General features: G+C 53.0%; 1 protein-coding gene across 1 annotated transcript; it reads left to right on the top strand.

Annotated features, from left to right (window-relative positions):
• The first annotated feature begins 1,200 nt into the window (after nucleotides 1-1,200).
• On the top strand, nucleotides 1,201-11,409 carry MFNG (MFNG O-fucosylpeptide 3-beta-N-acetylglucosaminyltransferase). The gene is made up of 8 exons (XM_010585427.1): nucleotides 1,201-1,539; nucleotides 6,831-6,879; nucleotides 7,417-7,519; nucleotides 7,612-7,765; nucleotides 8,235-8,320; nucleotides 9,688-9,853; nucleotides 10,392-10,477; nucleotides 11,343-11,409. The coding sequence occupies exons 1-8, from the start codon at nucleotides 1,201-1,203 to the stop codon at nucleotides 11,407-11,409; spliced, it is 1,050 nt and encodes a 349-aa protein (XP_010583729.1).
• Nucleotides 11,410-13,156: the final 1,747 nt, after the last annotated feature.

The raw sequence follows: 13,156 nt of genomic DNA, 5'->3' as shown, positions 1-13,156 counted from the left end.
GGGGGGAGGGGCTCACAGGGCTGGAGGCAGAGGGAAAGGGACTTTCAAGAGTAGAGGGGGTCCAGGTCCTGGTTTGGGGAGATGGGTGTCAGAAGTGGGGGTCAGACCCTAGTTTGAGACTCTGGGGCATATGGGGGGGGGCAGCAGGTGACACACAGTCCCACTTTGGGGAGGCAAGACGGGGTTAGAAGGCAGGGGCAGCAATTCAAGGCAGAGCCCACAGGAAAAGCCTAGGGCTGGGGGAATTCCTGGGGAAACATGGTTCGATATAGGACCGGGCACCTTAACTTCACCAGAGCCCCACATCCGTGCCACCCTCCCCTCCTCCCGCAAAAGCGCAGGGCTGCAGAGATCCGCCCGGACGGTCACAGAGGAGCCGGGAAAACACTCAAGCAACAGGTTTGTCCTCCCGGATCAGCTGTTTGTCACTTCGGAGGTGTCCCAGCCCCGGTGAGACAAACCCATTGCCAGAGCCAGGGCTCCCCCCCCCCCCCCCGCCTCTTCTTCATCCTCCACCCTTCCATCCTCTTCCTCTCCCCCCGGGGCTGGCGCTCCGCCCCATGCCCGGAGGCGGGACCCGGGGCCGGGTCGGGGGGACCGGGGCTGGAAGGGAGCAAAAACGAGCTGCGAGGAGGGTGCAGGTGGAGAAACCCCCCCACCGCCGCACGCATGGCACCCGGTCCCTTCCCTGCAGCCCTGCGCCCGCCGCTCGCCTCCGCTCCGCAGCCCTTGGCTTGGACCGGTGGGCTGGTGTCTTCTGGGGAATTGATGCCGTCGGTCCAGAGTCCCCAGGGATGGCTCTGATCTCCATTGCCAACCCCTCGACCCTCAGCCTGGGACCCTCGGCCTCTCTGACGGGAGCGGAGATGCTCGCTTTCCTCCTGGCAGGCTGTGCCAGCCACCTGCCAGCCGCCCCGGAGTATTTTCCCATCACGTGTCCCTGCCTCGCTGGGTCATCGAGCTTTCTTAGTGTGTGAAAATTCCCTCCGCTTCACCAGGATCCTCTGGGGCTGCTGTCTCATCGGCTTTCTGGTCTTTCACCCACCCTATTCCTTGGCCACATCCTATTCAGACCTCGCTCTTGGCGGGTTTTGCCCCTTCGGAGGCTTCGAGAAGAGCGGACAGCTTCACGTGGAGGTACAGGCGGAGGTTGTCCTTGTTCAAGAGGATACTGGCTGCGGCGGGAAGGATTTGGGAGCCATGGGCCGTCGGCTCATCCATGGTCTCTCTGGAGCCGCGGTCTTCCTTGTCAGCGTGACTCTCTTCTCCGTGCGGCACCGTGGGGCTCAGGAAACGACTCGGTACCCAGGGCTCAGGGAAGGGATTTCGGAGAAGCCAGAGCAACGGAGCAAAGCGAGCCCAGAGGGAGGTGGTGGCAGGGAGCAGAAGGACCTGCAAGTCCGTCCTCCGGAGGGATACAGGACTGAGGAACGCCTGACGCTCGGGGACATTTTCATAGCCGTGAAGACAACCAAGAGATTTCACCAGAGCAGGATGGAGCTGCTCCTGGACACGTGGATATCGCGGGCCAGAGAGCAGGTGAGCGTGTGGGTTCGGACTAGAGAGGGGGGTTTGGTAACGGGGTGTCGGTGGTGAGGGGGGATAAAGGCCAAAGGAAGGGGAGGCTGGGCACTGCAATCCCCCCCCAGTGCTTTGCCTCGTTTTCCCTAATTCTCACTTCTGTTCATGTTGAAAGGGGGATGCTACCCAGCAAAATCTTTCACCGCTAGCTGGTTCCTGGGAAAGGCTGGCAGAGAGGATGAAGAGCTTGTGTGGGCTCTTCCCGTGAAGGCTGGGAGGACGAGTGCTCTCAGCAGGCATCACCTGCCCCTAATCTAAGCCTGACTCTTTCAGCTTGAGGTGCAAGGGATTTCATTTCCTTTTTTTTTTTTTTTTTAACCAGTAACACCAGGGGTCGCAGACTGCCTGGGCCGCACCAGACTGAGAGCACAGACCGTCCTGGGTCTGTATGAAATGGTGGTTTTCTACCTCCTAGTGCCACGGGTTTGCTAGGTTTCGAGCCGAGTGGCTCCCCTCGGCCCTCCGTCAGGATGCCCGCAGTGCGCCTGGGCACCCTTCGCCCTGGGACGGTGTGGTGCAGCGAGGCAGGAGGAGCTGGAGGACCTCCTGGGGTACAGCAGGGGTGTTTGCAGCCCCGTTAACTCCCCAGCGCATCGGCACAATCCGTGCCTTGCTTTCTTGGGCAGATCCCCTCACGTGCACGACCTTGAAGTGATGTGGGTGCATACTTGATTTTAAAAATTTTTTGTTTTTTTAAGCTGCGGGTCTGATGTTTCCACCCTTTGCTAAAGCAAGAGTTTGGAGAGTTTCCTTCCTGTTAGAGGAACTGATGTGGGGCACCACGTTGGCGGTGCTGTGCAGACTGGCTTACTGGTGGGCAGAAGTACTCCCCAGAGCCCCAGTACTTCTCTCCCTCCCTCGCAGAGCTGCTCCTCAAGAAAGAAGAAATCCTGGGGCTGCCCCCAAAGGGTGGTGGGGTTTTTTTTGCCTCTGCCTGTGTGTGACGGGCACCTAGAAGACAAATTCAGGCCTCAGCAAAGAAGGGGGACGGGGGCGGAGGTATCGGGTAGGAGAGCGCTTGAAGCAATGCAGGGTTTTCTGGGTAAGGGTGGTTTTCCACTTCATGGTGCTGCAACTGTCTGGTCTGCTGCGGTCGTCACAGGAAGCCGTGTCCTATTTTGAGCACGCTGCTTCTCCTGTCTGCGTGTCCCTCTCGGCATCTGAGATGCCCTGCTTCCTCCTCCAGATGCACTCCTCCTCTCCACCTGACCTCAGCCCAGCAGCTCTTTGGAGAAAAGAAACCCAACCGCATGGCTGCACTGGCACGAAGCTATTGTGATTGGGGCTTTTGGAGTGGGTTTTTAAGGAGCAGCTCACATTTTCCTCCTCGGGCGTTTGACAAACAGGCACCTGGCCATTCCGCTGATGACAGGAATTAGCTATTAGCTCCGCAGGTTCATCCGACCCTTTCTGTTTGGCAGGCAAACGATGTCCAACCCTGGGAAGAGGTGTTGAATTTTCCATGCTGCTGCCAGCCTCTAGGAAAGCTTCACAGACTGAGCAGGAGAATAGGAAGGAAGGGTAGAGGGGGAGCGTCAGTCATTTTTAAACAAAGTGTTTTTTCGTTGTTATCAATTTTTGTTGCAAGCTCGGTGTTTTCCTCCCCACTCCTCAGTTTTCCATGTTTTTCTTCTCTTTGTTTGTACTAAATGGCTTTGAGGGCAGGGGAGCGGGGGCAGGGAGGGAGGTAAGGAGAAGTACATGAAAGTCAAAAGCCTTTTTTTTTTTTTTTTTTTAAATATACTGCTGCTGAAGGGTTTTTTTGGAGGTAGGAGAAAGGGTTAGTTTTGAAAAATTGACAATATAGAAACCTCGCTTAGCAAAAAAAAAAAAAGCGAGTTCTCAATTTGCAAAGGACATTTAATTGTTGTGAGGTCAGGGATAGGGCACCAGACCTCCTATTATTGAGCCTTTATGGAGAGCCATAGGCTTTAAGAGCCAGTCTCACAGCAATTGTCTCCTCCTAGGGCTCACCCACCGTCTTGCTGTCTCGCTCACCCTTACTCACGGCTGGGGACTGTTTCAGTGGGTCCTTCTCTGCAGGTGGCCAGCAGGGAAATTTTAGCAGCTGACTGTGCTGCTGATGCCAAGCCTGGTTTCAGAGCCGATTACCTGCGTGGTGTCCTCCCGGAGAAAGCAACTCAGACCTCACAGGTCAGGCTTAGGTGACTGTAACAGGAGGCAGGAACAGCTGTGGTTTTTATGGCTAGGACAGACTGTATGGGAGCCAAATTAAAACTCCTCTATGTTGGACGCTGCCAGGGTAGTCAATAAGAGAGAGAGATATTCTCCCCGAAACTGCGCTGTTTAGACAGAAGAGAAGATATGCAGCTGGTGGGAGGTGGGGAAGGGGAAGAGCGAGGTGGGGACTCTTCGCCGGACCATGCTCTGCCTCTTGAGAACTGCTCCACGACAAACTTTCCATTTGAGCTTGATGGGGAAGTCACTTCAGCAAAAGGCCTTTTCCTCAGTTAAGGTTTTCGTCTAAACAGAAGTGTTGGTTTTGATGATTGTTTAGACTGGGCAGCATCTTGGAGTGGCTTACGTTCTTGGCCCCAATAGTTTTGATGGAGATTAGTCTAGGTTTCTGGTCTGAAATGGCCTTTTTTTTGGTAATGTAAACTAATTCTAGCACCTCCCCTCCTTTCAGAAACCCAGACATCTAACTGATTGAAATGAAACCTTTGAATGTCCCATCCTGAACTGGCTTTCACATTTTCAGTGTTGCAAACACACCACAGATTTTGAATTCTTTCTCCGGACAGGACACAACAATAACCCTGCTGAAGTGTTTGCATTTTGGAGGGGGTTTCTTCCCAGAGAAGGGATACCCTGGGAGCCTGGGAGATGAACGTGGCCCTGGATTGTCAGATTCCACATCTTTATTCCCTTTTCCTAGTTTTTCCTTGCTAGACTACTTTCCCAATTTGGGGTGAGGAGGTCTCAAAGTTTAGTGTTTATCCATTGCATGGGCTCGTACGTTCATGAAGAGCTGCCAGGCAAAGCCGTTTGACAGCAGTGGCTCCATATCACTGCTTGCACTGCCATCCAGCAGACATCTTTTCCCACCCAGGCATCTTCTCCGTTCCAGAACAGAGCGATACTTTCCGTGCTGCATCCCTCCTGACGCCCGGGTCGGCTGCCCTGCAGTGCCATCGACAGCCATCCTGGCCCAATCTCAGTGCGCTGAGGCACCATGATAGGAGATCCTGCATGACCCCATAGATGGTCTGGTGGAGAACAGGAGGATGGATATGATGGGGAGGCTGCTTCTGTCTACCCCATTTGCCTGCAGGGACACAAGTGACACCAGGAGTTCCTCTGCTCGCATGTCTGCAGCAGGGATATTAGGTCTGGCGTGGCCAGAGAGACCTTCGGAATCTCTTCTGGACTCCGTTAGTATGGACAACAGCAGCTGGTGTCTCCCTGAGAAAGACCTGCGTAACTAGGCCAAATGGTCCCCAGGCAGATTTTTAGCCAGGGCTCTTGTCTCTCTCTCCCATCCCAGCCATCGTGTGCAGCTTTGCTGAGGGACACGTGGTGATGGTCACTGGGATGCTGTTCCAGGTTGCCCACTCTCAGGGGCGTGAGGGATGGAGAGACGAGGATGCAGGCAGCTGCCTGTGCTATTGTGATTTCCTTCAGGACAGAGCCAGGACACATAGTCCAGCATCTCTGGAGTACTGTAGCCAGGTATGCCACGGAGGTCAGAGTTTGGGAGAGCCAGAGAAATCAGATTTGCCTAGTGCCCACACTCATACCCTCCTTTTTGCAGTTATTTTGGACAGTCTGGTGTTCCCCATGGTGACAATGTTCCTTCATCTTTGGGTTCCCACAGAAACATGTTGGGTGTCTGCAAAAAAACCCATTTCCTGCCTTGCATCAAGAGGAAAGTGGGAACCTTGGAATATTTTCACAAGTAGAAAATCTGGGGAAAGATGCAGATTCTTATTCTAAGTCAATCAGATATGATGTTTATTAGACACATGACTTCTAGTCAGTTTTATATCTGTAAGCAAGTCATTTCCAGCAACAACATTTCTGTTTGTTTTGAAAATGTCAGAAAGTTTCAAGGGTTTCAGAATTTCTTTTCTTAAGATGAATTATTTGTCATAGTGGAAATTTCTGACTCTGAAACGCTGGTAAGGGAAATCCCATGCCGCTGACAATCCCTGCCTTGCCTGAAGGTTGTGATATGGTCCCCTGACCCAGAGCGACTCCTTTACCTGAGACTTAGCTAATTGCTTCTTGTCCCATGATGACCTTGAAAGTGGTTTTAACTAAGAGACTTTACCAGTGGGGTGGGGTAGGAATGTGTGCATGGCCCGTTGCTGCAGCTCAGCTGTTGGAGGGTAATTTGCCAAGTCACTGTAGCACGTACGTCTGAGATCACGAAACCATCCTGCTGTGTCTGCTCGGGCCAGGTGGTCTCTGAGGGTCCTTCACTGCCGCCTTTTCAGGTGCAGAACATTTCTCTTGCCACGTCCTCCTGATGGGGGCATATCTCCCAGTTGCTGGGTGGGTGTGGGGAGATGTAGAGACTTGTGTCTCCTCCTCAGAGCCTTTGGGAGCAATGACAGCTCCTGGAGCTGTTGTCTGCCTGCCTTGTCCCCTTTGTCCCTGCCCAGGTGCTGCATTTAACCAGCCTGTGGGCAGCTGGTGGAGACACTGTTTATGGCTCACGACTCCTTTTTGATTTCATGAAAGCTCATTTTCTGCCTGAGGAAAGCTTTTCTCCACTAGCCCTGATCCCCGCCTCGCCCTGAAGAGGGGGGAGATGTGCCACATAATGGCAGAAAGGGAGATTAGAGAGGCCTGGGGGTGGAGGAAGAGGAGGAGGAGGAGGCGGGAAGCAGCAGGGGGCTGTGCACACTTAACACACAAACAGATGTTCTCCTTTTAACCCGAGCATCATTCAACCACGGTGCTTTCATTTTTCTACCACTGACACTTAAGCCAGGGCTCCCTCACCCCCTCGCTTGGTGTCGTGGGTCCCCTGCTCTCTGTTCCCAAGGTGGTGGTGGTGGTGGGGGAAATAAAGCCACACAAACTCTGACGATTGTGCCATGCAGGAGGGGGGAACATGGTCATCCATCTGCTCAAGTGCTGCCTGGGAGGGGAGCATGGCAGCAGCGGTTGGAGTGGGGTGACCATGGCGAGCGTGTCCAGCTGCAGGGAAGAAGGGGTGGGTGACCAGGACCAGCACCAGCTCCAGCCCTGAAAGTAACCTCCTTTCCTCATTTCCCCAGACCTACGTCTTCACTGATGAAGAAGATGACGCCCTGAAAAGGAGAATGGGTAATGACCTGACCTATAACACCATCTCCCCCCACCTTCAGCCTCTGAACTGCTACGGCCTTGGGAGGGTGTCCAGTGTGAAGTCTGGCTCTCCTACACCAGCGCTGCCTCTTGAAGGACACCTCTCACCATGTCCCATGGGAGGACCCCAAGCCGCAGCAGTGGTGATTTGGTTTAGTTGGCTTACCCCAAGGCGTGCAGGCAACCGGAGGCAGGGTGCTGTCTGCCTTAAAGCATCCATGGGTGGAAGCAGCCCATGAGAGAGCCCTTCAGCCCCCGCACCCTGGCTGGCAGTGGGCAGGGTGGAATTGTGGTTGGCAGGTGTCCTAATCTTGGCCAAGATGCTTGGCTTTCTCCAGGTTTTATCTCCTGGTACGGGGCAGGATGGAGCCCACTTCGCCGCAGGCTCAGATGCATGTTTGGGAGGTCGTGAGGCGGTTGGCTGTGAATGAAACCCCTTCACTCCTGCCCAGAGGTCCTCCCCGTGACCGTGTGAGGTGGGCTGGCCCCGAGCCACAGCTTTTTCTCTCCTGGCAGGTGACCATGCGATCTTCACCAACTGCTCTGCGGAGCACAGCCACCTGGCCCTCTCCTGCAAGATGGGCGCCGAGTTCGATGCCTTCTTGGCCAGCGGCCGGAGGTGAGGCAGGGCTGCCGTGGGGGGACCCCTGAGAGCAAGAACTACGCTTCTTACCCCAAACCTCTTGTGTTTTTTTTCCCATCTCCCCTCAGCTGGTTTTGCCATTTGGATGACGACAACTACCTGAACCCTTGGGCTCTCCTGAAGCTCTTGTCCTCCTACTCTGCGACGTGGGACGTTTACCTGGGGAAACCCAGCCTGAACCGACCCATCCGGGCCTCCGAAATGCTGCCAAACAACCAGACGGTACAGCCCATGGTGGTGGTGTGGGGGCCAATGGGTGTTTTCAGTGCTCTAGCTCATTGGTTGTAGATGTACCTCAGGGAGAGATAGGTCCCAAGAGCAACAGGCAACAGCTGAAAACTCACCAGTCTTGTCTGAACATGGTTGTAGGTGTTGACTCAATCCAATTTACCTAGGGGAAGAGTCCCACGTTGCTGCTGCACCTTTGGGTACCAGTCTGCCAGGACATAAGCCTGCCTTGGGCAGCCCACCTGCTGCTGCCAGCAGGAACTTGGCTGCTCCAAATATAAGGAGGTCAAAATCCATGCTGTACTGCTGGCAAGTCCTTCTTCTGGGCAGCAGGCAGGGATCTGGGGCAACAAGAGGGCTGTGTTTATTCTGGCATCAAAGCTGGGTCTCCAGCATTCCCATCTCGGGGAGTATGGTATTGTTTGAGCCTCTGCCATTGATTTTCTCTGCTGTTTCTCTCCAGAAATCTGTGCGCTTCTGGTTTGCCACAGGAGGGGCTGGGTTCTGCATCAGCCGCAAGCTGGCAAGCAAGATGGTGCCGTGGGCCAGGTGAGCTGTGCAGCTGGTGAGTATGGGAGCCTTCGGGGACGAGGAACACGGCTGCGCATTAATTCCTGGCTGTGTGAGATCTGGATTTGTGTATGTGGTGTTTACAAGGATGTTTGCAAGGGTGCAGAGTCCCACATGCTACACATCTACAAGCATGTGGGACTGGAGGAAGGATGTAGTGGGTGGGTCTGCCATCTGATTGAAAAGAGGCAAGAGCAGGCATGTCAGCAAACGTGGTCATAGGATGACAAATTCCCCTCTCCCCAACTCCTTTCAGCTCTTGGTTATTCCCCCATGCTCCTTCCCATCCCTTTCAGCTTCCTCTGACTTTTTTCCTAAGTGCTTTCCCTGTCTGCCTATCTCCTCTCCCCTTAATCTATCTCTTTTCAACCTCCTGTACATCCCTCTTGAGTTAATTTCCCATTCCCCCATGCCAAACCCTCTTCAGCTTCATTACAGTGGCCACTGTCATTTCCTCAGCTTGGTGCATGGAGAACAGAAGTAGGTCCCAGGGTCTTATGTTAGCCCAGCCTACAACAAGATGATGTTTTCCATGATGCCCTAGGTTATATCGCAGGCTATATGCACATATACTGAAAGGCAATGGCTGTGCCAGCCTTAACAAGATCTGTGCATACCCAGAAAGACAGATCTGATCCACACCATGTGGCTGGTTTAGCTGAAGCCCATGATATATATTTTATGGTAGATGCAGACAGGAGGATCATCTATGATCTAGGGTAAAATGAAAGTGGTGTGGCTAGATAACGCCTAACCTGGTGTAAAGTCTGCTACTACTGCATTAAAATGCTTAAAACACATTTGAACTTGCTGAGGGGTGTTATAGTAGACAGTGCTTCATGTTGTGTGGCTGCTTCTAGCTACAGGAGCCTTAAAACGGAGTTTAGCCTGTCATCAAAGGATGGCCAAGCGTGCAGTGTTATGTTAGAGTGGAGCCATGGATGGCTTATTCAAGCTGCACCGGACTGTCCTGTTTCTTCTTCCTCTTGGTACTGGCCATGTGGTCCCACTGTTTCTCTTGTGCTGGTTTGACCCCTCAAGGATTCAGTGCAGCTCACCAAGCAGGTGGAAAAGTGACTTGGCAAAGTCTGCCGGCTCTCTGCATCAGCTCACTGAGGAGCTGGATACATGTCAGGGACAGCACCTGACAATTGGTGGGACAGCATGGCTGGGAGCGGTCGAAGAGCAACTGCATTCCCAAATCTTTGCAGGTGGAACTCAGGGATTTCTTGCCTAGTTCCAGGATTTACTCTGGTTTACAGTTAAGTCCATTTACCTCCCACCCAAGTGGATGCCTATATCCCCCCTACCCTTTTCCTAACCCACGCGACCTGACTGTCTTCCAGTGGCAGGAACTTTCTGAGCACTTCAGAGCTCATTCGCCTGCCAGATGACTGCACCGTGGGTTACATCATTGAATGCAAAGTTGGCGGGCAGCTGCTGCCCAACGCGCTCTTCCACTCCCACCTGGAGAACCTGCAGCTCATCCCTCCCTCTCGGCTCACGCAGCAGGTGAGGAGGGCAAATGGAGCACGAGGGAGGAGAAGTGGAGGGGAGCTTACAGGCACGTTGTTCCATTGCTGGCACTGACGTGGACTGAATCAATTGTCTGCTCTTTTGGGGAGGCTTTCCTGACAAATGCTTCTTTGAAATAAGGAGCAGATGTTGCCCGCAGCACAGATGCCAGTCACAGTGCCCCTGGGGTCAGTGGTGGGGAGCACATGTATGGGGAGAAATGGGAGGATTAAGGGCATCTATGGGGGAATGTGGCACAAGGAAAAGCAGAAATGGTGATTGATTGGGGAAGGGGCTTTGACATGGCACCGTGTCTGCCTTGTGTGGAGAGATAACAAGGGGTGTAGGGGGCTTGGAGAGGCAAAGGACCAGCACAGTGGACCATTATGGGAAGGAAGACAGGAGAGATGTGGAAGGCAGAGGCCAAGCCAGCAGAGGAGGAACCAGAATGGGAGCTTCTGTCACCCAAAGCAAGTTCCTTGCTCCTCAACTCACGTCATCCTCCCTGCTCCTTTCCCACCACCCCTCTTTGCAGGTCACCCTCAGCTACGGTGTCTTTGAGAACAAGCTCAATGTAATTGAACTCAGCGGTCCCTTCTCGCCCCGAGAGGATCCCTCAAGGTACGGGCCATGAGCGGTCTGGGTGCTGCTGTGGTGTGAGCCCCCAGACAGTAGGCTGGGAGGGGGAGGCAGCCAAATGGGGGGCAGGAGGTCTGGCGTGAGGGACAGAGAACTTGCAGTCACAAGGCTTGTTGGGTGAGGGCATTAAGCTGAGCATTAAGCTGTTTGTGAAGGCTTACAAACTTTGCAAACCTTTTTGGACGAGTGGGAAGAAAAGGAGTATCGAAATATTTTATTTGGACAATTCCTGAGCCAAAAGTATTGTCGTTTATTTCACATTTTGAGACTGAACAAGCTAACCTTTTACCTCTGGGACAGGAACAGAAATGTTTCTTTTAAACACAGCAAAGGAAATTCTGCTTGTTTTTTCATTTTTTGTTTTGCTGAGAAAACTGAAGGGAAAAAAGAAAAAGCTTCACTTCAGGCTGACTGCAAACAAAAGTGTTCTTTGATTTACCTTCTCTGCTTTGAGTGAACAAACCTAAAGTTGTTATTTGCAGAGCACGGGTAGGAAGCTCCTGGCTGGAGATAGCAGGGGTGGGAAGCAGCCAGGTGATGAAAAGAGCATCAACAGAACCACGGAGCAGGGGCTGGTGCGTGCCCATCTCCCTATTTGCGATCAGGGTGAGACATGGGCTTGGGCTACATAGGCCAGAGCTGCATTCAGATGTCGGAGGGAGGCTTGGCTGCTTAGCTTTGCTGAGAAAAGACATCTTGAGGTGAACAGCCGGTCCTGGAGCTCTGTAGTGCAGGGCGGGCGCCTGATGTGGGATGGGACGGGACATGAGGGAGAGGTCTTCCATTCTCCAGCTGTGTGCTGGTGTAAAAACTGCCACCTGACCTTCTTTCGCTCTTTCCCCAGCAGGTTTCGATCACTCCACTGCCATCTTTATCCTGAGACCTCCTGGTGCCTGCAGGCTGTTGGCTGGTGATGCCTGAGCCTCAGCTACAGCGGGTCCTGGTGACATCCCTTCACCTTGTGTGTGTAGGGGGTGGGACACTGAAGCAGCTTGGTGCTCCCAATTTCCCCTTTTCTGTGGTGGTCTTGGGGCTGTGTGATGGCTTTTTTGGTCCTTGCTGAATACCAGTGACAGAGGACAAGAGACAAGATCTGTCCCAAAGATGGATAACGTGGGCTGGGCACATGGATGGGCTTCCCATCTGTGCTGGGATATGGGCAAGGGATGGGAGCAGCATCCCTTCCTGAGCAGATCAAGGACTGGGTAGTGACTGCTGGGCACCTGGGTAGAGATGGATTCATCTGGAGTAGAAAGGCCCTGGGTATGGGTAAGCAGTGCCCAATTGAGGATGGCTGAGAGCATGTCGTGGCTCCAGCCTCTCTGAGCAGGTCCTCTTCCTCCATAACTGCTGAGCTTTCCCCACCACCCACTCTTCCCAGCCGCAGACCCTTGGCTGAATCTCTGCTTAGGCAAGGTGATAGAAATGGAAAATGTGACCGTTTCTGTGCTGAATGAGTGCTGGAAAAGCGTAGTGCTTGCTCAGCAGAGGGGAGATGGGTAGGAAGTACAAAGAATCAGGGATTCTCCCCCCTCTGCTGGGACAAAGGAGGGGGTGTGGGGTGGGGGAGCCAGGAGGAGACAGACCGAGATGAGGATGGTTTCTGCACTGAACATTGAAGGCTTGATCTTGGATTGCCCTGCATTATTCCTCTCTTTTTACCTTCTTGATATGGGGTCAGGATAATCTCTTGCTCTAATTACCAACCTGTCGTCTGAGATTAGACTCCAACTCCTACCTGTGAGAGAGGAGACATAAAGGATTAGAACGGGCTGAAAGAGAGGAGAAAGGAAGAGATGGAGAAGGAGCGCTCAGGAGCGGATTAGAGGTTACAGCTTTATAATCTTCTCTGTGCCCTGACCAAAAAAAATTAAGTCATGAAGGAATGGAAACAGCAAGGCAAAGAGCTTTTTATCTCTGCATTTCTTTCCTCCAGATGCTAAGAGCAGCTTTCTGCCTTCCTGCTGTCCCTGCTGAGTGCAACAGGGGGAAGGAGCCGGCCCAAATAGGTTACAAGCTTTCTCGCATGTTTGTGGAGAGTCCTTTGCTCAGGACAGAGCCTGGCACAGAAGCTGGGTGATTCTGCTTGCTGGGGAATGAACTTTGGCACCATTTTGTCCTTAACCTAACCACGGTTAAATGGCTGGGGGAGAGCGTTGCAGGGAAAGCTGGAAAGCAAAGAGGCTGTTTTAAATGGCAGGTGGTGCCACAAACAGGTATTTCTCTTTCAAAAGCGTTTCAAAACACACTGCTGGGCTCTGTGAAAGATTCCTGTAATCTCCAGATGAAAGGACAAATGCCCTTTCTCTGAAGAGCTTCTCAGCTTTGATGCTGCTGATGTGACTAAGCCTGCTGCTGGTGGGCTGGAAGAGCCAAGGGCAACTATCATTGTGCCTCTATCATTTTGAAAACTGGCCACCTTGTTGCCTCCTCCAACCCCCCCAAGCACCAGCATCTCCTACACAGCACACACGAGGTTTAAAGGAAAGGCATCAGAAAGACCCTTCACCTCTGCAAAGGGGGATCTAGAAATGAATGAGCACTTTAGTTTCTGGAGAAGCAGAAAGCAGGAGCCTGTAGATCTGTTTTCCAGCCTGGTGGTTCTTACTGGCATTTAACCAGCTTTGTGAAGCAGCAGAGAGCCTTGCTTTCTTCTCTTGC

The sequence above is a fragment of the Haliaeetus leucocephalus genome, unplaced genomic scaffold (assembly GCF_000737465.1).
Source record: "Haliaeetus leucocephalus isolate CR32 unplaced genomic scaffold, Haliaeetus_leucocephalus-4.0 Scaffold101, whole genome shotgun sequence".
Classification (NCBI taxonomy): Eukaryota; Metazoa; Chordata; class Aves; order Accipitriformes; family Accipitridae; genus Haliaeetus; species Haliaeetus leucocephalus.
This window is presented reverse-complemented; position numbering and strand designations above follow the sequence as displayed.

What these genes read in the sequence shown, in the direction of transcription:
- MFNG (XM_010585427.1), top strand. Translation starts at nt 1,201, where the DNA reads ATGGGCCGTCGGCTCATCCATGGTCTCTCTGGAGCCGCGGTCTTCCTT. An exon ending in AAGATGGTGCCGTGGGCCAG is followed by an intron (nt 8,321 to 9,687) that starts GTGAGCTGTGCA and finishes ACTGTCTTCCAG; the next exon opens with TGGCAGGAACTTTCTGAGCA. An exon ending in CCTCTCGGCTCACGCAGCAG is followed by an intron (nt 9,854 to 10,391) that starts GTGAGGAGGGCA and finishes CCCTCTTTGCAG; the next exon opens with GTCACCCTCAGCTACGGTGT.